The following is a 27,717-nucleotide window of genomic DNA, read 5'->3' on the forward strand; positions in this document are numbered from 1 at the left end:
TGATCTGAGAACTGTAGTGGGGACTTTTAAGGGCAACTCTAATCACAGGTAGTGTTACTCACTGTGTCTCTGACTTTGTGGTTTCTCGTAGCAGCGACACCTATGCTGAAATCAGGAGATAGGGTCTCCTCCAGCCCCTCCCACTTCACATTCCTCACCAGTCAGCTGACCTCTAGTCCCTGCCCCCCAGCTATGCCGTAAACTGAAGGGGCGGCTGTGAAGAGGCTGAGTGGGCGGCGGCAGGCTTCAGGAACAGCCCAGGTTTTGGGGACCCCTGGCAAATCCTCATTTGACCCCAAAGGGGTCCCGACCCCCAGGTTGAGAACGACTGCCCTAGACAAAAGTGAGCATTTAACTCCTGGCAGTTGCAGGGGAGCCACTTTGCTAGGGGTAGCTTTAGGTTTTCCCCGGAGTTCAGCTTTAAGGTATGGTATTTGAAATGCATTATATAAGCATCTTGAAGATTGGACCGAGGTGTCCTTCAGAGCATAGCGCTGCCACCCGATAATGCCCTCCCCCCTCCCTGCCCGCACTCCCAGAAGCCTTACAGTAGGATTTGTTTTCTTGGCAGAGATTATTTTTATGTCCGGGCCTCCCAGGGGACGTCTCCAGCTGGGGCTCACAGGAAATGGAGTCTGAAAATGCATTATTGATCTTAATGGATCTCCTGACTTGCTGATATTTCCTTTTTTCACGTCTGTCCCTCTTCACCCGTCATCTGTCTCCTTCTCGACCCTCATCGAGGACAGGAGCCAGAGACTGCAAGAGCTGGGATGTCACCTAGATCCCCCTGACATTAAACACCAATTACCACCCTTTGTTTGCCAAAGGATGCCCGCAGTGCCAGCCCAAGACATTGTGCTGCCTGGGACCAAGAATGGAATGCTGCCCCTCCCCCCCCCCCAAAAAAAAATCACGTCATGGCTCTATACATGTATAAAGAGGACCTGTCATGGCTCTACTCATGTGATAAAGACAAAATTGCTTAAGAAAAGCAACCAATGGTCGGACTTTATAGGCAACACAGACAGGAATAGTAAAAAATATATAATTTTTTTACAAAGTAGTTACATAAAACAACATTAAAAAGAAAACCATACAAGATGTCAGGTATGTATGTTGCCTATAAATGTCCCCTGTGCGTCTACGTGTTTCGCCATGAGGCTTCTTCAGGACAGACAAGAGAGGAAAATAGTCAAAGTCATTCGAACCACATAGGCATAGGCATAGATATATCCTGTACACAGGCTGTCTCCCGGGGGCAAACGCTGCTATCCAATCTGCCATGAGTAATAACATTGTACCGGGGACATGCACGGGGACGGAGCGGTATTAGGATCATGAGAATTTGTGGGTAGAGTAGGAGGGAGCGGCAATGCAGAGGGCTGGAGAGGCGGAGTTCCGATCGGAGCCGAGAGCTAGGGGGAACAGATTCCGACGGGCAACCTTTCTCGGCACAACAGGTTCCTGAGAGGGAGCGGCGCCTGCCTTTCTCACTCGCAGACTGCTCCCCTCCGGCTGTGAGTGTCCTCACAGGCAGCGGAGTGGGCTGTCTTGCGGGCGGCAGAATGCTGCCCCCCTAAAAGTGCTGCCTGATACCCATGGTACCACCCGGTCCCATCATAGGGCCGGCCCTGGATGCCCGGGCTACAGCAGCATGGTAGCTGCACGACTAGTATGCCTGTCTTGGAGATCTGGGACCATTGCCCCCAATCTGCATGGAGTTTGTATGTTCCCTCTTTGTAAATGGCGGTTGGATGAAATTTACATTCAGGGCTCATTCACACTTGCTTTGACAGGCAGGGAAGAGGCGTTGTATCACCTCTTCACCACCTGCTTTAACTCCTTGTGCCTCGCAACTAGCGTGGCAACCGCGTTATTGGTTATAGTTCCTGCCCTGGCAATGTGTGTACACCCCTAGTGGCAGGGCCGATCCTAGGGCCACAGGTGCCTGGGTGCAGAAATATTTCTGGCACCCCCACATGGGCGTCGTCATTTTACTAACTCCTCCCCTTTACAAATGTTTCTATGGCATTGACTCAACCACTGATAATACTGTATTTGCTTTCACAGTGGCATCACATGACATCACACTTACGAAAGCATAGGATATAGAAAGAAAAATGGATAGCCGCACTCCAATGACCGTTGAGGTTGTCTTTTATTCAAACGAACAGCAGATACATCACATCACAGGGTTACAGCAATGGAACAACCGACGCGTTTCGCACGGGACTAGTGCTTATTCATAAATAGCCATGAATAAGCACTAGTCCAGTGCGAAACGCGTCGGCTTTTCCCTTGTTCCATTACTGTAACCCTGTGATGTGATGTATCTGCTGTTCGTTTGAATAAAAGACAACCTCAACGGTCATTGGAGTGCGGCTATCCATTTTTCTTTCTATATCCTATGCATGCTTAGTGCACTGCCAGCACCCACGGTATCCTGAGTCAGTCTGCAAACTACATAGCTGACCCACCTGGAGCGGTGATTCCTTCCCACACTTACGAAAACCTTCCAAATACAACAGTAGGCTGGGATGGAAACATTTTCTCGTAAAACTCCAGCAGAGAAAGTCTGAGATCCCGGGACGGGAAACTTTTGTGTTTTTTTTTTATGTTTTTATCGTTATCTTATCTAAGGGGCTTAGTGAGTCACCAGTGAATTTAACTGACTTTTACTAGGTTGGGGAAGCTTAATCCTAAATCTCTCCTGTCACTGATGATGTCACTGTGGCCTTTGTGTCTCATCGGGAATCTATAGGACTATTTACATTTAAACAGGAGTTTACTGCATGTGCTGGCCTTTAGGACTGGTGTAGGTCACTTATTATCAGAGCTTCCCAGAATATAAAGCCTTTTAACTTTTCACCTTCTTTGAAGTCACACCAGCCAAACCTGACCAGATTCCTGGAGATAGCTTTGTTTATGGAGTGCAACCTCCGATAACTGAACAGCCTCTGATAACTGAACAGCCTCTGATAACTGAACAACCTTATCCATGTGATAATCAATCGGTGTGTACTAATGATTAAGGATTTTCCACTGTCCCTGTGCTGAGTTCCCGGGTCTGTACACCTGCAGTGCTCATTATGAGTTCCCACCATCCCTGAACTGAATTATTTGGTCTGTACACCTTGGGGCAGATTCATGTAGCACTTACACCGTTTTTTTGGGAGATGCGCGGCGTAAGTGCAGATTTGCGCCGGCGGATCGCTGCGCCGTACCCAGAGAACCAGATTACGCCTCCAAATAGACTTCATCGCCTCGGTGTAACATTTCCACGCCGGCGCGGCGTTGGTGCAGATTTACGCTGGTCGGATCTGGCGTGGCCATGGGTTTTGTGTTTTAAATATGCAAATGAGGTTGTTGGGCCGATTCATCAACTTAAGCTTGACCGGCGCAGGCTACTCCCGGTGCGCGGACCAGAAAATTCCGCCAAGTTACCCCTCATAAAAGCAGGGGTAACTTTGCACCAGACTTGCACAGGTCAGCTGGAGAGCAGCTAAAGCAGCAGCGTTACAGTCGACCTGAGCAACAACACTTGCTGGACAACACATCTGTGTGCCAACATGCCAGGGGCAGCCGTGGTCCTTGCACTATTGCGTCGACGGGCACGAAGGAGGGCACGGGGGAGGATATTCCGCACGCGCATTGACGTCTTTGACATGGGGGAATTGAAGGTGTATCGCACCTACAGATTCAGCCGTGAAGTCATCCTGGAATTAACCAGAATCCTGCAGGATGACATCACCAGCCCAACACACTGCAAACGACCTAGCTTGGAAAAAAAAAGCTTCAGTACATTTGCACCTGCAGGGCGGAAGTCTGGGCTGATTTATGGACTGGGCGTTGGTAGTGGGCCGGCGTAGCTCAGGGGTCACGCCAGGGCGCAGTTCTGAGCATGTGCAGATTGGGGCATTTACCCCTGGATGTCACTGAGCATGTGCGGTCTAAGATGCGCCCCGGCGTGACCCCTGCGCCACGGTCGGCACTTCATTAGCATAGGGTGACTCCCATTTGGCCTTACCCCGCCTTACGCCGTCTAAAATCCGCCCCACTGGGGCATCGTAGACAAAAAAAGTTTCTTGAATCACCTAACTGCCGCTCCGCGCTGGACTGGTGTAGTCTAAAAATGATGCACCACGCCGGTGCAAATCTGCACCATTGTACATGAATCTGGCCCCTTATGTGCCCATTATGAGAGGTTCTCATCATCCCTGCACTTGGTTGCTTGATCTACACACTTGCTGTGCCCATTATGAGGGGTTCCCACCATCTCTGAGCTCAGTTCCCGGACTGTACACCCGATGTGCCCATTATGAGTGGTTTCCACCACCCCTGTCAAGTTCCCAGGTCTGCAAACCTGCTGTGTGATATAAAAGGCTCCCACCCTCCCTGCACTAAATTCCCAGGTCTGTACATCTGCTGTGCTCATTAGGAAGGGTTCCTACCTTTCCCACACTGAGTTCCTGGGTCTGCACACCTATAGCTGGATTCACGTAGGGCGGCGTATGTTTCAGCCGGCGTAGCGTATCGTATTTACGCTACGCCGCCGTAAGTTAGAGAGGCAAGTGCTGTATTCACAAAGCACTTGCCTCCTAAGTTACGGCGGCGTAGCGTAAATGGGCCGGCGTAAGCGCGCCTAATTCAAATTGTGAAGAGGTGGGCGTGTTTTATGTAAATAAACCATGACCCGATGTGATTGACGTTTTTTACGAACGGCGCATGCGCCGTCCGTGGACATATCCCAGCATGCATTGCTCCAAAGTACACCGCAAGGACTTATTGGTTTCGACGTGAACATAAATTACGTCCAGACCCATTCACGGACGACTTGAGCAAACGATGTAAAATTTTCAAAATTCGACGCGGGAACGACGTCCATACTTAACATTGGCTAGGCCAGCTTTTTGTTGGACTAACTTTACGCCTGAAAACGCCTTATGTAAACGGCGTATCTTTACTGCGACGGGCAAGCGTACGTTCATAAATATGGCATATCTCGCTGATTTACGCATTCTAGGCGTAAATCAGCGTTCACGCCCCTAGCGGCCTGCGGAACTAAACAGCTAAGATACGACGGCGCAGGCAGTCGTATCTTAGCTACATTTAAGTGTATCTCAATTTGAGAATACACTTAAATGTGCGACGGCGCAGATTTAAATGAGTCAATTTAACCGTGAGTCAATTTAAATGTGATTTGACTTGTGTTTTTAGAAATTTCATTTTTGCTGCAGCATGTTCCATACATGGTACACATGCGCCACTTTACAGGCAGACTAAGGGGACCCCCCAGGCACTATATTTAGAGAAATTGTTCATTTTTATTGTTGCACTTTAAGCATAATTATAATCACTGCTCCTGAAACATTTTAAAAACATTGGGGCAGATCCACAAAGAGAGTACGCCGGCGTATCTACTGATACGCCGGCGTACTTTCAAATTTCCCACGTCGTATCTTTGGTTTGAATCCTCAAACCAAGATACGACGGCATCTGGGTTAGATCCGACAGGCGTACGGCTTCGTACGCCTTCGGATCTTAGATGCAATACTTCGGCGTCCGCTGGGTGGAGTTCTCGTCGTTTTCCGCGTCGAGTATGCAAATTAGCTATTTCCGACGATCCACGAACGTACGCGCAGCCGTCGCATTCTCTTACGTCGTCTCTAGTCGGCTTTTTCCGGCGTATAGTTAAAGCTGCTGTTTTGCGGCGTATAGTTAGACTTGCCATGTTAAGTATGGTCGTCGTTCCCGCGTTTTATTTGAATTTTTAAAAAAATGTTTGCGTAAGTCGTCCGTGAATCGGGATGGACGTAATTCACGTCTATGTCTTGCGACGTCATTTAGCGCAATGCACGGCGGGAAATTTAGGGACGGCGCATGCGCAGTTCATTCGGCGCGGGGACGCGCTACATTTAAATGAAACACGCCCCCTAATCGCCGATTTGAATTAGGCGCCGTTACGCCACCAGAGATAGACTACGCCGCCGTAACTTACGGCGCAAAATCTTTAAGGATTCGAACTAAAGCCAGGTAAGGTACGGCAGCGTAGCGTATCTCTGATACGCTGCGTGGGTGCAGATCTCTGTGGATCTACCCCACTTGCATTGATACATGTCCCACAAGGCAGTACCCAGACCCCCCCCATACCCCTATTATGGCCAATTACTTGCAAAATTGGCAATTTTTTGTGAAGGAGGGCGGTGTCCCTGAATGGCAGTTTGGAAATGTGGTCAACCTACTCATGACGTAGCAAGTGACATCACTTCCACGTCCCTCCCCAGCCCTACGCTTGGCGGTGAAAATCGCAGCATCGGTCCCCGTTCGGGGGCAGAAAATTCCAGGGCCATTAGAGGACGGTGCACAGCACGGGCGCCCTGCGGGGCCCCGGGGTGGTTATTTTCCATATTGTTGATGTGGGATCACTGATGCATGTGTCCTGGAGGTGCTGTTCCTGCACGCTGGTGTTCTGAGAATTGTTGTTTGCTGGTTAATTATTGATATTAAAAGGTGATGATTCCACACTTCCCGGCCCGGGGTGAGTTACGGAAAACACAAAGAGATGCGGCGATGTTCCCTGTTTTGGTATCGCCCGCCGCGCTATTTATATATCCTCCTGAATATGATGGGCTTGTTTTTTTTTTTTCAATTTCTAAAACAGCGTCATTTGTATCTGTGAGCGATCGGTGAAATGGCGCTCGTTAAAATGGAGCTGCGGGCAAACACGGGGGGGGGGGGGGACAACTGGAGAGAGGATTTTCTGGAGAGCAAAGGTAATGGCCGGCATCTTGTGGTGGCGGCTCCCAGACACGGATTTTTACTTTGATGTAATAAATATATATCATTGGGTGTCAATGTATTAAAGGTGATTTATTTCTACGTGTTATCATTTCATTATATAGGTACACAGGGCGGCCATATTCATTCATTACATGTACAAGATCTGCTTCCTGCTCTGTGGTTGTGCCGATCCTGGACAGGGTCTGTCTGCAAATAATAGTCTCACTGCAGTCTCTAATGATATGAAGTGTTTATAATGCAGCTGAAGCTGGGAACATATACTAGTAAAGTGGCCTTCAAACTGTGGCCCGGGATTTCCTTTATCTGGCCATTTGGGGCACTATTCTTCCCACTGACACCAATGATGGGGCACTATTCTTCCCACTGACACCAATGATGGGGCACTATTCCTCCCACTGACACCAATAACGAGGCACTATTCCTTTCATTGCCTTCAATGATGGGGCGCTATTCCTCCCACTGATATAAATGGCGGGGCACTATTCTTCCCACTGATACCAATGATGGGTCACAATTCCTGCCACTGACACCAATAACGTGGCACTATTCCTCCCACTGACTTTAATAATGAGGCACTTTTCCTTTAATTGCCATCAATGATTGGATACTATTCTTCCCACTGATACCAATGATGGGACACTATTCTTCCCTATGATACCAATGATGGGTCACAATTCCTGCCACTGACACCAATAACGTGGCACTATTCCTCCCACTGACTTTAATAATGAGGCACTTTTCCTTTAATTGCCATCAATGATAGGACACTATTCCTCCCACTGACACCAATGATAGGACACTATTCTTCCCACTGATACAAATGATGTGGCACTGTTCCTCCCACTGACGCCAATGATGGGGCACTATTCCTCCCACTAATACCAATGATGGGTCACTATTCTTTCCACTGACACCAATGATGGGGCACTATTCCTCCCACTGATATCAATGGCGGGCACTATTTTTACCATTGATACCAATGATGAGTTCAGACCGCCGCTCTGCTTCTGTTCTGAACGATCGGCGGACATTCGAGTTCACCGGACCCGTTGATCGGCTCCTGCCGTGTCCAGTCACAGTGGGCCGCGGTGGCACCCCCAGACCCCGGAATTGTACGTGATTTTGCGCAGAACGACTGCCCTGCCACAATAAATGGGGCAGTTCGGCAAGAGGATGAAATCACTTTAAGGTTTACCCAAATGTCATTTTTTATTTTACGTTTTTTTTCTATCTGTGTATTCAGCTGTTTGCCTCTCAGGGAAATACAAAAAAGGGTGGAGTCACCCTTTAACAACTTCTCTCCAGATCCAATCTATCAAAGGCAAAAGAAAAAAAAAACAGACGGGTGTTGCGGAAGTAATCGGTATTTAGAAGCTGTGGCAGCAGATCAATAAGACGTTCAGAGATAATACCCTGAGCCCCTCTGTCCCTGGGATCCCATATGTATTCTGCTACATGACAGCCTTTCCATTAGACAATCCCTTTAAGTATTTCAAATACATTTGTCACCCGTCACTACGGAAAATGGTAATTACACATTTCAATGGCAGAACGGCCGGCAGCGCGGCGTGATGGAGAATTCATCGCATTAACCCCTTCAACAACCACCCCTGTACACCCCCCTATGGACCAGATCTATTGTTACATTTCCGCTATGAGACTCTTCATTCAACAGGAAGGTCATAACTTATCCACTTGACCTCTGGAAGATTTTTATTTTTTTTAGCAAATTCTTTATTTACCGTATATACTCGAGTATAAGCCGACCCGAATATAAGTCGAGGCACCCAGGGGTAGATTCTGGTAGGGAGCGCGTATTTGTGTGCGGGCGTAACGTATCCTATTTACGCTACGCCTCCGCAACTTTGACAGGCAAGTGCAGTATTCACAAAGCAAAGTTGCGGCGGCGTAGCGTGAATAGGCCCGGCGTAAGCCTGCCTAATTCAAATGTGGAAGATGTGGGCGTGTTTTATGATAATTTATTGTGACCCCACGTAAATGACTTTTTTTCCCAACGGCGCAGGCGCCGTCCGTGAAAGTATCCCGGTGCGCTTGCTCCAAATTAACCCGCAAAAAGCCAATGCTTTCGACGTGAACGTAAATTACGCCCAGCCCTATTCGCTAACGACTTACGCAAACGACGTAATCGACGGAAAATTTTACGCTGGCCCGACGTCCATACTTAACATTGGCTGCGCCTCATATAGCAGGGGTAACTGTACGCCGGAAAAAGCTTTACGTAAACGGCGTATCTGTACTGCGACGGCCGGGCGTACGTTCGTGAATTCGCGTATCTAGCTGATTTACATATTCTAGGCGTAAATCAGCGTACACGCCCCTAGCGGCCAGCGTAAATATGCAGTTAAGATACAACGGCGTAGGAGACTTACGCTGGTCGTATCTTAGACAAATTCTGGCGTATCTGATTCTTTGAATCAGGCGCCAAGATACGACGCCTCAGACTCAGAGATATGACGGCGTATCTCCTACCTGAATCTGGCCCCTAATTTTAACACAAAAAAATGGGAAAACGTATTGACTCGAGTATAAGCCTAGGGTGTCCATCTTCATGCCTCACTGTGCCTCACTGTGCCCATGCCTCACTGTGCCCATGCCTAGACTGACATTTAACATGGGAGTCTATGGAAGCGGTGCCAGGCTTTGAAAAATCGGTGCTCCCCAGCCGTAGGTCCCTCAGACAAAAAAATGGGAAAACTTATTGACTCGAGTATAAGCCTAGGGTGTCCATCTTCATGCCTCACTGTGTCCATGTGCACGCGAAGATACGACGCCTCAGACTCAGAGATATGACGGCGTATCTCCTACCTGAATCTGGCCCCTAATTTTAACACAAAAAAATGGGAAAACGTATTGACTCGAGTATAAGCCTAGGGTGTCCATCTTCATGCCTCACTGTGCCTCACTGTGTCCATGCCTCACTGTGCCCATGACTAGACTGACATTTAACATGGGAGTCTATGGAAGGGGTGCCCGGCTTTGAAAAATCGGTGCTCCCCAGCCGTAGGTCCCTCAGACAAAAAACTTTGCACACTTGTAGAGGATAAATGGGGCTACGTGGGGTCCAGGGGACCTATGCGCATTACCGGGTCCCCAAAATCACCGGAGAAATTACTGTTTAACATGGGAGTCTATGGAAGGGGTGCCCGGCTTTGAAAAATCGGCCATAGGTCCCCCGGACAACAAACTTTGCACACTTGTAGAGGAAGAGTGGGGCTACATGTGTGCCAAGTTTGGGGTCCAGAGGACCTACGGCCGGCTGGTACCGGGTCCCCAAAATATGGGAGATCAGGCGAAAAAAGGTGACTCGAGTATAAGCCGAGGGGGGGCATTTTCAGCACAAAAAAATGTGCTGAAAAACTCGGCTTATACTCGAGTATATACAGTAACCTCTTCAGCTTCAGAAGGTTTTACCCCCCTTAACCAATTAAAGTGGAGTTCCACCCTGATTTTTGCTCAAGCATTTTTTTCACGAACGCGTGTATGCAAGGCAGGCTTGAGAGGTCGTTTTTCACGACAAATCACGTCAAGAAAAACGTTTTTTTGCATGACATGAATAACAGTCGTGTGTACTCGGCATTGCATCCACTTTAAAACAACAAAGGCAGAAGATTTAAAAAATGGGAAGATGAAAAAAATGACTTAAGGTTCGCTTTAATTATTATTTATGTATTTTATTTATTTTTTATTTATGATGATTTTTAGTTGTGTATTTATTTTACGAATTGCGTTTTGTAGTGCAATTTTTTTCTCAAATGTAAAAAACTAAAAATAAATAATAGGAATAATATATTTATTCATATATTATTCCTATTATTTTTTTTTACATTTGAGCAGAAATTACGCAGCAATTTATAATAAAAACATTTTATTATTATTATTATTTGTTATTAATTGGTTCCATTCAATTTGTTTAGAAGTGGCATTTGTTATTTCAGATAATTTATAACCTTGGATAAATTTGTATACCTATAATTTAATAGTTAGTAATAGTTTAAGTTATTATTAGTTAGTTATTATTTCCGATTTTTGAATTTCTGATTTTTTTCGAATGTCTTTTATTTTTTTTTCAAATTCCCGTTATTTCAGATAATTTGTAACTACGGATAAATTCGTATTCGTTATGTTTGCTAGCAGCCAATTTTTAAAGGAAATTCTAATACCTATAATTTAATAGTTAGTAATAGTTTAAGTTATAATTAGTTAAGTATTATTTCCGGTGTTTTTTTTTTTTTTAATTTCCGATTTTTTTCTAATTATTATTTTTTTTAATTCCCGTTATTTAAGATAACTTGTAACTATGGATACATTTGTATTTGTTACGTTTACTAGCAGCCAGATTTTAAAGGAAATTTAATAGTTAAGTTATTATTAGTTAGTTATTATTTGAGGATTTTGAATTTCCGATATTTTTTCAAATTTACAATTCCAATTTTTTTTTAATTTACGATTTTTTTTTGACTTTCCATTTTTTTTTCTAATTTACGAATTGCGATCACGAATAGGTCAAAAAACGAAAAAACAAATGTGCACGTCTAATAGGTAAGTCTTATTATAGGCTTACCTACATGTAAAAAAGTCTCGGGGGGGGTTTACAACCACTTTAAAACAACAAAGGCAGAATATTTAATCAATGGGAAGATGAAAAAAATTACTGAAGGTCTGCTTTAATTATTATTTTTTTTATGTATTATTACACATTTATTATTTATGATGATTTTTAGTTCTGTATTTATTTTACAAATTGTGTTTTGTAGTGCAATTTTTTGTTTACATGTAAAAAAATTAAATAATAGAAATAATATATTTATTCATATTTTTTTTTTACATTTGAATAGAAATTACGCAGCAATTTATAATAAAAACGTTTTATTATTATTATTATTTGTTATTAATTTGTTCTGTTCCATTTGTTTAGATGTGGCATTCGTTATTTCAGATAATTTGTAACTTCGGATAAATCCGTAACGTTTACTATCAGCCAAATTTGAAAGGAAATTCCAATACCTATAATTTAATAGCTAGTAATAAGTTATTATTGGTTAGTTATTATTTCAGATTTTTGGGGTTTATGAATTTCCGTTTTTTGTTTATTTAATTTCCAAATTCCTGATTTTTTTCGAATTTCCATTTGTTCTAATTTCCATTTTTTTTAAATTTACGATTCTTTTCGAATTTACGATTCTTTTCCAAATTTTCGAATTGCGATCATAACGAATGACCCAAAAAACAAAAAAAAAAAAAAATGTGCACATCTAATAGGTAAGTCTTAAGGCTTACCTACATGTAAAAATGTCTCGGGGGAGGGGGGTTTACAACCACTTTAAAACAACAAAGGCAGAATATTTAATGTTTTTGTATTATTACACATTATTAATGTATTTTATTTATGATGATTTTTAGTTCTGTATTTATTTTACAAATTGCATTTTGTAGTGAAATTTTTTGCTCAAATGTAAAAAAAAAATATATATTTTGTTTAAAGGAGTTCTCTGAGCTAAAACTTTTAACCCCCGCTGTGCCCGGGCTGTAAAACTATACAAAATAAACTGTCACTTACCTGCCTACGATCCCCCGTTGTTCCGATATCGCCGTCCCGTTCTCCAGTCCCGGTCTCTTCCACTTCCTGGGGGTCGGTAACTCACTGTGCGCTCAGCCTATCAGCGGCCGCGACGGGACATTGCTGCGGCCGCTGATAGGCTGAGCGCACTGTGAGTCACCGACCCCCAGGAAGTGGAAGAGACCGGGACCGGGACGGCGATATCGGAACAACGGGGGATCGTAGGCAGGTAAGTGAAGGTTTATTTTGTATAGTTTTACAGCCCGGGCACATCGGGGGTTAAAAGTTTTAGGTCAGAGAACTCCTTTAATTCATATATTATTCCTATTATTATTATTTTTTACATTTGAGCAAAAAATTGCACTACAAAACGCACAAAAAAAAGTGCAAATAGTGCATTTCCGTTCATTTCTATGGGAATAAAACGCCCCAAAAATAAACAAATTTGCCCAATTTGAGCTACAAAAAAAAAAGCTCCCGAACTTTGAGCTTCAGGCGACTCGGAGCTGAAATGTGAACCGTCTCCAGAGAGAATTGATTTTTTTTTTCTCCTCCGGCATTTTGGAGCTTCAAAACGCAGAGGGGTGAATGGAGCTTTAAAGTAGTGCAGTGCTGAATAGCAAAAAAAATAAAATTTCTGGTCATGAAGGGGGTGGGGTAAAATCTTCCAGATCTCAACTGGTTAAATAAAAATCAATTCTAGAATGTATTCCTAACTCAAAAAAGTCCTTTGTATCACTCTCAGCTTCCTCCAAATAGGTACCGAAACACACCCCCACACTGAATCTCCCCAATGGGGACACAGCAATAAAAGTCTGACAGGGCTCGCAACCCCTCAGCACTCCATCCACATCTAACAATAGAAGTTGCACTCTCCGCTCTCAGTCTCTCTTGCTGGGAGAACACATCACCCACGTGCAACCAAAACCAGCACGCTGCCTGATGCAACCCGGGCCACGCCCCTCTTTCTGCGGGTTCCCCCTTCCCCGCCACGCCATTGGCTGCACGCCTACCACGTGACAACGCTCGCGCGCTGCCATTGGCGGATTCAAAGTCTTTCTTATGTGATTGGTCAAACTGTCACCGGCAGTGCCTGGGCTCCGGCTTCTGATTGGCCGCTCGGGCTTCCCTTTCCTTCCCGGCTCCAAGATGGCGGCGGACTCGGTGTCTCTCTTCGCTTCTATCGGCCTGAGTGAGCAGAAGGCGAAGGAGACGCTGAAGAACGAGGCGCTGAGCTCGGTGCTGAGGGACGCCGTGCTGCAGGTAAGGGAAAGCCCCCCCCCCCCCTCCCTTCCCCTCAAGAGGACCTGTCACTGCAGTGTTCAGGCTGCCATGTGGTGTCACGGCTGTGAGGTCAATGTCCTCAGGAATCCCATTAACATAACTTAGAATATGACCTAAAGAGAACCTGTCACTTCGACAAGCCATATACCTCAGAGGAGGGCAATGGGGGTCACCGTTTTTTTTTTTAGAATACCGACTTCGGAACGTTCGGCGCGGTATCGGGTGATGACCGGTCCTCTTGAAGCTGTATTTGGCGTCCCAGGTCAACGATTGTAAATGAGGACTACGGTCAGAGTGGCGTAAAGTTTTTATATAAGAAAGGTTTCCCGTTGCTTAGCAACCGTATCCAGAGGGGCGCTCTTACGCGGACCGATGAGGCCGACCGCTGCGCTTTTTATTTAGGGATTCACCATTTTTTATCGGCAGCCAATATTCACTTTTCGAATAGCGGCAAAGATCGTGTCGCGATTTGACGCTATTCGAAAGTGAATATTGGCTGCCTATAAAAAACGATCGATCCCTAAATAAAAAGCGCAGCGGTCGGCCAAATCGCGACACGATCTTTGCCGCAGTTGTCTCCCGACGAATCGCAGTAAATGCGCAAACAGAATTGCGGGATGCTCGACGCCCAAAAAAAGTTCTTGTACTTTTTGTTTGGCGTCCCGCGATTCTGTTTGCGTGTTTTTACAACAAAAAACATGGCGCGATGTGGCGCAATCCAAAATAGCGGGGATTGCAAGGATGTTACCCATATTGCTTCAAGGGGGGTTTTACCGGGGGGTTAGCCACACGGCCGCGCTCACCCAGGGGGCTCTCTTGTCCCACCGGGAGGCCTGAGCAACCAGCTGGCATGTCCGCCGGCTGGCCGAAGAGCCGATGGCGTTATATGAGTCTCGGATCTAGTAATCCGGAAGCGGTGTCCCGTTGCTTAGCAACCATATCCAGAGGGGCGCTCTTACGCGGACCGATGAGGCCGACCGCTGCGCTTTTATTTCGGGATCGACCGTTTTTTATCGGCAGCCGATGTTCACTTTCGAATTGCGTCATATTGCGACACGATTTTTGCCGCGGTTGTCTCCCGACGAATCGCAGTAAACGCGCAAACAGAATTGCGTGATGCTCGACGCCCAAAAAAAGTTCTTGTACTTTTTTTTTAAGTACATTAGTGTGCCCCTCGCTACAGCCCATCAGTGTCCCCCCATCAGTGCCCCTTGTAGTGTCACAGTTTGCCTATCCTAGAATGCTGCGGAAGTCACGTGGCGGCCAACTGCGCATGCGCGATGCGTTCTAAACGCAAGTGCGATGCGTTCCAATGGATTTTCGACAGTACACACCAGCGAACCCGGCATTCAGGGTGACGTGGATTTAGAGGAAAGTGGCCAGTCGGCCTCGCGTCATCGCTCCGCTCGCTCGGCCTCCTGGCTCTTTTTTAACATCCTCCAATCCACAGGGATGTTAAGGAAAGAGCCTGGATGCCGACCGAGGTTTCACTGGTGTGTACTGTCGTGAAACCATTGGAACGCATCGCATTTGCGTTTGGAACGCATCGCGCATGCGCAGTTGGCTGCCACGTGACTTCCGGAGCATTCTAGGATAGGCAGCAAACTGTGACCATACACCCCTCGCTACAGCCCATCAGTGTCCCCCCATCAGTGCCCCTCGCTATAGCCCATCAGTGTCCCCCCATCAGTGCCCCTCGCTATAGCCCATCAGTGTCCCCCCATCAGTGTGCCCCTCGCTACAGCCCATCAGTGTGCCCCTCGCTACAGCCCATCGGTGTCCCCCCATCAGTGTGCCCCTCGCTACAGCCCATCAGTGTGCCCCTCGCTACAGCCCATCAGTGTCGCCCCATCAGTGCCCCTTGCTACAGCCCATCAGTGTTCGCTATCAGTGCCCCTCGTTGCAGCCCGTTTTTTTTTTTACAAACTATGATGTGTGTGTTACATTTTTTGGATGTTTTTTTTCCATTTTCTTTAGCAAAAAATAAAGAATCCCCTGTGGTGATTACATACTACCAGAAGAAAGCTCTATTTGTGTGAAAAAAACAACAATTTCATATGGGTACAGTGTTGCATGACCGCGCAATTGTCATTCAAATTGTGAAAGCTGAAAATTGGCCTGGGCAGGAAGGGGGGTGAAAATGCCCGGGATAGACAAATAAAACCTAAAAGTTGGCCAATCGCATCTGTTTCAAGTAGAAGATGGAACCGCCTTCACATAAGCTGTCCCCCGTCGGAGTGCCCCTTTACATCATGTACCCTTATCAGAGTACTTCCATAGATCAGGTTCCAGCTGCTGTCCAATTATAGCCTGTAGCGAGGAGGCGGGCCGAGGCCTGCTTTATGTCTTAGGCTGCATTGACACCTGAGCGTCGGTCGTTCGGCGCTTTGTCGCGCATATTCATGCTTATTTGCGCGTTTGCATACAGCGTTGTCCGACGTTTTTGTACTTTGACGTTTTTTATTTTAGCCAATAGGAAAAACTATCATCTTTTCATCACTTGTTGCTATGTTGGTAGATTTTTTTAATCTTCTGCCTGGGCGACAAGTTCTATTGATTAAAGCGACGAAACGCCCGTAGCAAACGCCCGTTGTCGGATCGAGCGTTTCCATTACTTTCTATGGGAAATGGAAACGCTCAAATACGCCCAAACCGCCCGATACGCGCGACAAAAAAGGGTCCGGAACTTTTTTTGGCTACAGGCGATCGGCGTCAGGCGCAGATGTGAACCATCCCCATAGACTTTCATGTATTTTGGTCCCTCTGGCGTTTGTGAGCGTCGCGCTACAGGCGACAAAACGCCTAGGCGTGAATGGGCTCTTAGGCTCCATTCACACCTAGGCGTTTTTACGCCTGAAGCACTACGCTCACAAACGCCAGAGGGATGAAATAACATTATTTGCTATGGTGACTGTTCACACCTGAACGCCCAAACGCCTGTCGCGCGAAGCTCAAACAAGTCCCAGACCTTTTTTTGTCGCGCGTATCGTGCGGTTTGGGCGTATTTGAGCGTTTCCATTTCCCATAGAAAGTAATGGAAACGCTCGATCCGACAACGGGCGTTTGCTACGGGCGTTTCGTCGCTTTAATCAATAGAACTTGTCGCCCATGCAGAAGATTAAAAAAATCTACCAACATAGCAACAAGTGATGAAAAGATGATCATTTTTCCTATTGGCTAAAATAAAAAACGTCGAAGTACAAAAACGTCGGACAACGCTGTATGCAAACGCGCAAATAAGCATGAATACGCGCGACAAAACGCCGGAAAAATACGCCCAAAAAAACGACCGAACGACCGACGCTCAGGTGTGAATGCAGCCTTATGGACTTGCAGGGCCCAGAAGGGGGCATGCTAGAGTGCCTCCATAGCAAGTGGCTTGCTATGGGTGCACTTGGAGTAATGGAGGAGCCAGGAGCGCTGGCAGGGGATCCAAGAAGAGGAGGATCAGGGCTGCTCTGTGCACAACCATTACACAGAGCAGGTAAGTTTAACATGTTTTTATTTGGGAAATTTGCGTCGGGAGCATGCGCAGTACATCTGGCGCGGGAGCGTGCCTAATTTAAATGGTACCCGCCCCATTTGAATTGGCCCGCCTTGCGCCGGACGGATTTAGGATACACCGCCGCAAATTTTGCAATTTGCTTTGTGGATCGGGCACTTAGACAGAAAATTTGCGGCGGTGTAACCTAAATCGGTTACGTTGCGCTGCGCCCGGGCTACGTAAATCTGGCCCATAGAGAGAATCTCTGAGAGCAGTGACTGATGTTAATGAGATAGACAAAGAGCATCTAATGTCCCTAACTCGCATTCATACATAGACATACTGGGCCGGATTCAGAAAAGAGATACGACGGCATATCTCTGAGTTCAGGAGGTCGTATCTGTGCGCCTGATTCAGAGAATCAGTTGCGCATAGATTCCCCTAAGATCCGACAGGTGTAAGTGTCTTAAGCTGCATATTTACGCTGGCCGCTAGGTGGCGCTTCCGTATAGTTGCGCGAGGAATATGCAAATGTGCTAGATACGTCAATTCAGAAACGTACGTCCCGCCGGCGCATTTTTTTTTTTACGTCGTTTATGTTCGGCTTTTTCCGGCGTATAGTTACCCCTGCTATATGAGGCGTAGCTAATGTTAAGTATGGCCGTCGTTCCCGCGCCGAGTTTTGAATTTTTTACGTCGTTTGCGTAAGTCGTTGGCGAATACGGCTGTACGTCATTTACGTTCACGTCGAATCCAATACGTCCTTGCGGCGTAATTTGGAGCAATGCACACTGGGATATTTTAAGGACGGCGCATGCGCCGTTCCAAAAAAAACTTCAAAAATGCGGGATCCTCTCAAATTTGAATAAAACACGCCCTTAACATCCCCATTTGAATTAGGCTAGCTTACGCCGCCACACATACGTTACGCCGCCGTAACTAAGGGCGCAAGTTCTTTCTGCATACAGAACTTGCGCCCAAAGTTACAGCGGCGTTAGGCCCGCAGAAAGATGCGCTCATCTTTCTGAATCCGGGCCACTAAGGCCAATTTTGCTGGAGCATGTGGAGATCTTTACTCTTCTGCTGAACATCTGGCGCTGTGAGGGTTAATGGCTTCAAGTCTGAAGGGTGATCCAACTGGGATATACCCCACCCTGCCCTCTCCTCCATTGAGAAATGATCTTTTACTGATCCCATTTCCTGTAAATGGCAGAGAGTCTGATCAGTCAGAGGGTTCTGTTCCCTTCAAAGATCGGGATAAAGGCAGTGTAATCCATGAAAGGAAAAATTATCATTGCAGTAGGAGTAGGGGGTGTTTCCCTGTTGGATCCACCTTAAGGCATCTGAGCCCAAAGCCCACTTCTACAGTGCTGGAAGTTCAGCAGCAGGGGGAGGCGAGGGTGGCGGTCCTGCAGGGGGGAGGCGAGGGTGGCGGTCCTGCAGGGGGGAGGCGAGGGTGGCGGTCCTGCAGGGGGGAGGCGAGGGTGGCGGTCCTGCAGGGGGGAGGCGAGGGTGGCGGTCTTGCGAGAAATAATACTGCTCTAAAAACTGCTGATCCCTTGGCTTTGCTTCCGTCCAACTGAACCAAAAGGTGCTGGCTATGCACAGGTACATTGGATAGCAGAAGGTACTGGACTGCTGCACTCCTTAAAACGATGTCTTTATTGTACAAATAAAATTCAAAAACAGTCCTGCAGGGGGTGGCGGTCCTGCAGGGGGAGGCGACGGTGGCGGCGGTCCTGCAGGGGGAGGCGACGGTGGCGGCGGTCCTGCAGGGGGAGGCGGCGGTCCTGCAGGGGGAGGCGAGGGTGGCGGCGGTCCTGCAGGGGGGAGGTTTTTGTATGGAGGTGGCGGTCCTGCAGGGGGAGGTTTTTGTAGGGAGGTGGCAGTGCTTGCAGGGGGAGGTTTTTGTAGGGAGGTGGCGGTCCTGCAGCTTGCACATTGAGGGACTTCCTTTTACACCAATACCTGTGTGTTTATAAAAAAAAAAAAAAAAAAAAGAAAGTGTGTACTACTACTACCGATACTTGTGCTCAAGTGCTCGCCGATTATACATTGCAGTGCAATTTTAGCCCTTACAAAATGAAACGCTGAAATCCCTATGAGAAGCCGGGGTCCACACAGGAGCAGTGCAGAAAACCGCTTGCGATTCGGACAGGAATCGCACCAGATTCCTGTTTTAATCGCATGCGATTCTTTGCAGTGCGATTTGAGCCTATTAATTTTCTATGGGCTCAAATCGCACTGCAAAGATATCACTTTTAGGTATCGGAGCATGTACTTGTGCAAATGCTTAGTATTGGCACTGATACTGCTATCGGTATCTGTGCAACCCTAATCACAGGTAAGAAAATCTCCTCATTTCCTGTCTTGGAGACACAACAGGAAGTGAGTGGACATCCTTTCTTAGACTGTTGTCCTAGCATCAGGTCACCCCACCGTTTCCTGTTTCGATGTCAGGTTTGAATTTCCTGTCACTTTCTGTCTTGGTGACGATGATCGGCAGAACAAATGGAGGGAGGAACCTCCCCCGTAGGAACACCGGAGACACCCCTACTCCATCCATAGAAAATGGGGTTGGGCTGTAGATGTACTCAAAATATTGAGTTGTGAATTTGGAACATTTCTAATCATTGCAACACTTTGCTGTTGATGCAATATTGTGTTGTAACCTTTTTCTGTTACACAACAGCTTGCCTGGGAACCTTTCTCTGTACAGGTTCAGCTGCCGCCTACACATGGGAGAGGCGACTGTGGAGTTTACAGCTGCAGGTGGATAATGTGGAGCTGTTTGAATTATAGGAAGGTTGTAAACATGAGCTTCGGGGGTTTGGAGCCAAATCCTAGGGAGGGACTGCTCCGTCTTTCTGCTTCTGACGGATTGCGTGTCTCCATTGATAAACGAAGGCTTTCTAAGTAAGTGCCGAACTGCATACGTTTTTCAACACACATTTGTAAAAATGTAACAAAATGTGCCAGAAGTGCACTGCAGCCCATTAAAAAAATAAATACCTTATTTATCGCCCTATAGCGCGCACCGGCGTATAGCGCGCACCCCCAAACCTAGAGGAGAATCCTAGGGGGAAAAAAAAAATACTGACAATTTACAGATAGTTACTTACAGTTGCCCGGCGTCTGTCTGCGGCATTCATGGTGTCCTTCCCGCTTCTCCTGCGCTGTTTTTGAACGCCGCTGCCGACATATACCGAGTGCGGTACGCTCGGCTCCTCTCGCGGAGCCGATCGTGGCCGAGCCCAGCCGAGTGTACTGCACTCGGTGTATGTCGGCGGCGGCGCTCAGAAAGCCGACATATACCGAGCGCAGTACACTCGGCTGGGCTCGGCTCGCAGAGCCTAACGTGGCCGGACCCAGCCGAGTGTACCCGAGTGTACTGCACTCGGTATATGTCGGCGGCGGCGCTCAGAAAGCGGGGATCGGCGTATAACGCGCACCCACGATTTCCCCCTGATTTTAAGGGGAAAAAAGTGCGCGTTATACGCAGATAAATACGGTAAATAAATATTGGTTTGCCTGGTAAAAAAAAAAAAAAAATTGCTAAAATTCTTCTACGCTCTTAATATAGTTTCGGAAAATTCAAAAATTTTCTAATAAAAGACGTCCTTGAGATCAATTTGGGTGACGTTGCCTAGGCTGAGATGATACCATCAGTCCGCTGCAGGCAAGATGGAGCTTTTACGCAGTCTTCTCTTCACCTGTGATCAGACTGCAACATTTGAAACTTTGTAGCGAGTCATAAGGTGAAAGGCTGCAGCAAAGGCTGAACTGCACAGGCTCAAAAAAGACTCAAGTCCAACCTATGTGTGTGGTTACCGTATATCAGGGGTGCCCAACCTTTTGAAGAGTGAGGGCCACATAAGCGACTTGGTAACTGATCGCGGGCCACAATAAGTGGAGCGGACGGAAGACAGAATCCGTGTCCACTCTGTATATGCAGAGCGGACACAGCCAACTCTACTCTGTGGGCCCTCCCATCAGATCCAACCAGATGGAAGGGGACAGATCCCATTCTGTTTTTTTTATTGGATTGGAGGTAGGTCGGTGCAAATGGAGACAAGTCTGTTTATATCTGCCGCTTCATAGAGATGAATGGAGGGTCTGTGTGGGTTGAACCGATCATGTAAAATGGGTCTAAAGCTGCTTTCACACAGGTCGGCAACCTGCGATCTGGGCTTGCGAACCTGCCATCCCAAAGCAGGAGGTCGTGGGCCACATTAGAGGGCTCCGCGGGCCACATGTGGCCCCCGGGCCGCTGGTTGGGCACCCCTGCTGTATATACTCGAGTATAAGCTGAAATTTTCAGCACATTTTTTTTTGTGCTAAAAATGCCCCCCTCGGCTTATACTCGAGTCACCTTTTTGCGCCTGATCTCTCGGATTTTGGGGACCCAGTGCTGGCGATCTGGTTCTGGCTATCAAGATGGTTCCTGTAAGGACTGCGCAGGCGCAATCCTTGCTGACAGGGAAAGAGGGGGGAGGGGGGTGTGAAAGAAAGGAGAGGAAAGAGCCTTGGAATGCCACATGAGCCTAAAGCCGGGCCTAGGTGACATGGCCAATTTTTATTGGCTGTCCAGTGGCAGGTTCTGCTCAAACACTTAGGCTCCATTCACACCTAGGCAGACAAATTTGCGGCGTTTTGTCGCCGCAAATCGCGGTACAAATAGCAGCGTTTTGTACCGCGATTTGCGGCGACAAAACGCTGGTATTGTCCGCCTAGATGTGCCCCAGATTGACCCCCTCTATGGAGATGCTTCCCATCTCCTAGCCGAACGCCGCCTGGAAAAAAAGGTCCGGGACCTTTTTTCAGGCGGCAGGCGTTCAGCGTGGAGATGTGAACCATCTCCATAGAGGGACATGTGTTTTCACCCCTCTGGCGGCAGCGGCGTAGCACTACAGGCGTAAAAACGCCTAGGTGTGAATGGGGGCTAAAGACTGCATTGCCAGGATAACATCACTAGGAGTTGGAGGAGGGCTCAGAATTCTGTTGCGGATCACTAGTCCCCGATCCCAGAACAGAAGTCAGCAAGGGACAGGACTCTGTAAGTGTAAAGAAAAAATCAATTTTCAAATGCTTTTTATTTTTGTTAAAATTAAATGTGGAGGGGGATCTGTTTGCGCGTTAAAAATATAATACATTTCTAATTCATGCGTACCTAAATGGTGTAATTGTAAAGAGTAAACTGGTAAAACAGGCCAATGTTGGTGACGACGTTGTTTTTTTAAAGTGGAACTAAACCAACTATGGAAATGCTACATTTTGGGGCCCCCAGGAGCTTCTTGCTGTAATGTGATTAGTATGCACAGTGTATTAGCACGTTATGCACACTTACACGGGAATGTGATCCCCTCCAGTGCTGCGAGGATCATCTTCTCACCGTTGTCCTATGGGTTAGGAGTCATTGGCTTCTTGATTGGCTGCACACATAGATGACGGTTAATTCCGGTGTCTTGCCGAAAAAGGTCCCCCGGCGGATTATGCCTCCCCCCCCCCCCCCCCCCCCCTGTACGGCGCATCGCTTGCCTCCGAAAAATGGCTGAACATGTAGCTCTAGACGGCGCCTGCGCACACTTCTGACAGCCAGGCTCATTCCTTACCATCCCCGAGGATGTTAAAAAAAAATTAAATAAATAAAGAGCCAGGAGGCCGAGCGAGCGAAGCGAGGACGACTGGCCACTTACAGCGAGGTCCACGCAGGCGCCGCATGTTCGGCTATTTTCGAAAAAGGCCAGCACCGCGCCTGCGCAGTACAGGGGGGGGGGCATAATCTGCCGGGGGGGGGACACTCATCGGCAGAACACCAGCACAGACGCCATACACCAAACCGTGCATGTGCAGTTTGTGTAAAAAAGGTGACAGGCAGGTTGAAGCATCTACAAAAAACACTTGGGGTGCTGTCTATGGAGGAGCTCTCCAGATTTGGCCCACAAATACTTCCCCTCTCTATTATATAGGGAGTAGGTGTTCCTTAAAGTGGAGTTCCACCCGGTGTCACATTTGGCACCTTTCAGGGGGGGGAGGAGGGAGCAGATACCTGTGTAATACAGGTATTTGCTCTCACTTCCTGGTATAGATCATCGCGGTGACCTACACCACTTCCTGCGTCTACACGGTCCTCCCCCCGCTGTCTTCTGGGAGACACACAGGTCCCGGAAGACAGCAGGGATCAGTGAGGATGCGCAGCGCAACTTGCGCATGCACAGTAGGGAACCAGGAAGTGAAGCTGCAAGGCTGCACTTCCTGATTACCCTCTGTTGTACGCGATGCAAATATTGCTTTCCAACACCCTCACCGAGGATGACGGTGGGGACAGTCAAGCGACTGATCGCCTTCGGCTGCTGACATCGCGGACGCCCTGGACAGGTAAATGTCCATATATTGTATGTGTGTGTGTGTGTATATATGTGTGTGTGTATATATATATATATATATATATATATATATATATATATATATATATATATATGTATGTATGTATGTATGTATGTGTGTGTGTGTGTGTATATATATGTGTGTATGTATGTGTGTGTATATATATATATATATATATATATTATACATTTTATTTTTTTGGCAGGCCTCCGCTTTAATGCAATAAAAGAAAGCTGGGAGAGATGATCAAAATAACCCCTTTTCTGCCCCCCGATGTATATAATACAGGGGTAGGCAACCTGGGGCCCTCCAGCTGTTGTGGAACTACATTTTCCATGAAGCATTGCAAGGCTGGCAGTTACAATTACTCCCAGAGGCATGATGGGAGTTGTAGTTCTGCAACAGCTGGAGGGCCCCGGGTTGTCTACCCCCAATATAATACATCAGCAGCGTGGGGGGGGCGGGGGTTTTGACCCCCAGCTGCGGTAGCATGTAAATCTGACAAGCCGAATGTCTGTTGTTGGGTGGAAGCAATCCAGCGGCTGTACAGCTACTGGATTGCTTCCATGCACCCCTGATGACTTAATAAAGAGTCAAAAAAGTTGTATGATGGGGGACTTTTGCCCCCCTATGTGATGCAAATAAAGTTTTCGTAAAAAAAGTTACACCTAAGCCCTTCAAAAGTCTGGGAAAAGAACAAATACAGCCGCCACATCTAGGGACTGGTAAGCTGCAATATGACTGTTTTGTTCTTGGGCTTAGATGTATATTTTTATATAAAGTACATACACAGGTAGGTTATAATTTGACTTTAACCCCCGGCGTTCCTCTAAAGCTTATCAGTAACAGAACCAGCGTTGTGTAATGTGTCCCCGAGTTCCTGGCTGTGGCTCCATGGGTGGCACACGTGTCGTCTGTCAGGAGGATGGCGCTGGGTGTTGTTTGAAGGCGTACCGTCTATTAATAACTGGCGTTACATCGCCGTGTACTATTACCATGAGCTCATCCGGAACATCCGGGAGCCCACCTCTGCTGGGAGGAAGATTATGGGCGTCGTTCCGGAGACGCAGGTTTTTCCACTGCAAAACTGGCTTTTCAGCAATCGCACCGCGACTGGAGTAAGCGTGAAGGGATTTGTGGCGGAAATATAGGTGTGTTGTACATTACCTGTCATTACTTTGTCAAGGAAGCTATAATGTAGAGAAGTTGTATTTTTTTTTTTCTTTTAAAGGTTTTAGTACAACTTTCAACTGTTTGATGTTGCATGCTAAGACCATATTTTAGGTGTCGCATGAAAGGTGGCCCCCCCACCCTTTTTTATTTACCTGACTCATGGGCTTCTTTCTACATGTTGCTGTTTTTCTTGGAATGTAGCGTGGCTGTATGTGGCGGCATCATTCCGTGAATGGAAGGACTACAAGTTCCATTTGCCACCGCAGCTTGTTCACACCCACGCCCCCCACCCTCCACTGCCACATTTGCCACTTTTTGGCAGGGAGGGAGGAGCGGATACCAGGTGCCCGCTTCTGGGAAAGATCGCTGTGTGGTATTTTATGAAATTCCTGGCCCCACCTTGCCCCCCACCCTGAGGCACACAGGTCCCAGAAGAGAGCGGGACCATTCAGAAAGCGCAGCAGGAAACAGGCTGTGGACCCGCAAGGCTTCACTTCCTGTTTCCCTTAATGAAGATGCCGGTGATCTGCCAATATGGTTCCGGCTATCCAGATGGTTCCTGTAAGGCAGGGGTGCCCAACCTTTTTAAGAGCGGGGGCCACTTAAGCGACTTGGTAACCGGTCGTGGGCAATAATGAGCGGAGCGGTGGACGGCAGCCCGCTTTACTCTATAGAGCCCACTCTAGTCTTTTTTTTGTAGCGGATCGAATTGAAGGTGGGCGTTTGTAAACAGACACAAGTCCATTTATATCTGTCACTCCTTAGAGGTGAATGGAGGGTCCGATTGGGTCAGACTGACCATGTGAAAGGGGCTTAAGGCTGCTTTCACACTGATGCACTGTTTACCCGCACCGCGGGTTCACCCGTGGCTTTCCTGCAGGTTAGCTGCACTTTGCCATAGACTTCTATTATATCATATAGGTGTGGTACACTTTCAGAACGCACACCAAACTTGCAGGTAATAGAAGTCTATGGCTCAGTGCAGGTAACCCACAGGTGCACTTCTCTGCAGCTGCGCATCAGTTTGAAAGCAGCCCAGTAACCACTGCGGAACACATATGCCCATTTATACACTGTGATTTTAGTAATAAACTTACCTTTAATAGCAGTATTATACTCTAATATATTCCATCCCAGAGCAGGAGGTCGCGGGCCACATCAGAGTGCTCCGTGGGCCACATGTGGCCCCCGGGTCACTGGTTGGGCACCCCTGCTGTAAGGACTGTGCAGGTGCAATCCTTGCAGATGGAAATTTCCGAACCTCGGCCGGCATCCAGGGAGACGTGGAATTTTAGGAAAGTGGCCAGTCGGCCTCACGTCCTCGCTTCCATCGCTCGGCCTCCTGGCTCTTTTTTTAACATCCTCCAATCCACGGGGATGTTAAGGAATGAGCCTGGATGCCGGCCGAGGTTCGGAGATTTCCGTCGGCAAGGATTGCGCCTGCGCAGTCCTTTCAGGAACCATCTGGATAGGGGAACCTTAACGACAAGTCACCGGCTCCTCCGCCCAAAGCCGATTGACGAATTAGCTAGGGGTGCTGACATTGTGGGATCCCTGGACAGCTAAGTGTCCTTATACTAAGTCAGCAGCTGCAGTATTTGTAGCTGTTGACTTTTTAAAAAAAACTTTTTTCAGGCCACAACTCCTTTTTGATTGTGAAGAGTATTAACAGGGCCTCTTCATAAATGCCTGCTGACTACAGGTTCAGACTGACCGGCTCCTGAATTCTATCTCGGCGACCACCTGTTTACAGAAATCTGCTGCAGAGCGCGGAATGGCAGCGGTCCTTCGCAGACCCCCCCCCCCCCCAGTGGCGAGGACCTTTCCAAATGCTGTTGCCTTGTGAAGAATGAAATTGGCCGGTGTAATAAATTGCTGGTACAGTAACCGGCCTCCGGCAGAGTGTTTTGTAACCCGATTCTGTAATCGCTTGCGTCCCAAAATAGGTCTGGGAGGCCCCAGTGACATCTGTTGACACACTCGCAGGACTTTGGCAGGCCGGTCCTTATAACGCATGCGGCTCCAATTTGGAAACGCTCTTTACTTGTCCTATTGGAGCGTGTACTGTGTATATATAGAAGAGTACATTGTGGGCGGATGTGTTATTTCAGACACATGGAGGTGAACCCAGCCCATCCTCTAGGAAAATTGGGTCTGATCCTCATCAGTAAACGGGTACCTACCTGTACATGGTGTATGACCATCTGATTTGTGTCAGAACATTCCTACGTAAAAACGTGAGGGTGGGCGGTATACTAAATATACATTTCTCGCATAAAAATTCTTCTAGTATTTGCTTCTCTCGTATGCTTGGAGAATACGTCCAACGCATTTTTTTTTTTTTTTTTAACCCGATCTATATGTCACGTTTTTAAAATTGTGCACTCTCCTGGAATGGCGACAAACTATGGTACAGTGGAACCTTGGATTACAAATATAATCTGTTGCAAGAGAATGCTCGTAATCCAAAGCACTCGCATATCAAAGCAAGTTTCCCCATAGAAGTCAATGGAAACTAAAAATTATTTGTTCCGCATTGACTTCTATGGCATGCAATACCGCAGGGCTCGACAAATCCCAGTGACTTGGCTTGGAAGGAGGGCAAAATAATTTTTTATTTTTTTTTGTGAAGTCCCCAGCTCTTCCTTGTGTGAGCTGGCGCCATCTGGTGGTGGCCGTTGTTATTACAAGTTAAGCATTACAAGTCAAACAGCAATTCTAATGTAATTTTTCACTATTTTCACTGCCATCTTCTTCTCTCTAATTAGAACCCCCAAACATTATATATATTTTTTATCCCAACACCCTAGAGCAGTGATGGCGAACCTTGGCACCCCAGATGTTTTGGAACTACATTTCCCATGATGCTCAACTACACCGCACAGTGCATGAGCATCATGGGAAATGTAGTTCCAAAACATCTGGGGTGCCAAGGTTCGCCATCACTGCCCTAGAGAATAAAACGGCGATCGTTGCAATACTTTGTCACGCCGTATTTGCGCAGCGT

General features: G+C 47.2%; 1 protein-coding gene across 1 annotated transcript in view; it reads left to right on the plus strand.

Annotated features, from left to right (window-relative positions):
• The first annotated feature begins 13,503 nt into the window (after positions 1-13,503).
• QARS1 (glutaminyl-tRNA synthetase 1) overlaps positions 13,504-27,717 on the plus strand; it is a 93,326-nt gene continuing 79,112 nt past the window's right edge. Inside the window, exon 1 of the mRNA XM_040358917.1 lies at positions 13,504-13,645. Coding sequence (XP_040214851.1) covers positions 13,532-13,645 — 114 coding nt within the window. The 5' untranslated portion in view covers positions 13,504-13,531. The remainder of the gene's footprint in view (positions 13,646-27,717) is intronic.

This window comes from Rana temporaria, chromosome 7 (assembly GCF_905171775.1).
Source record: "Rana temporaria chromosome 7, aRanTem1.1, whole genome shotgun sequence".
Taxonomy (NCBI): Eukaryota; Metazoa; Chordata; class Amphibia; order Anura; family Ranidae; genus Rana; species Rana temporaria.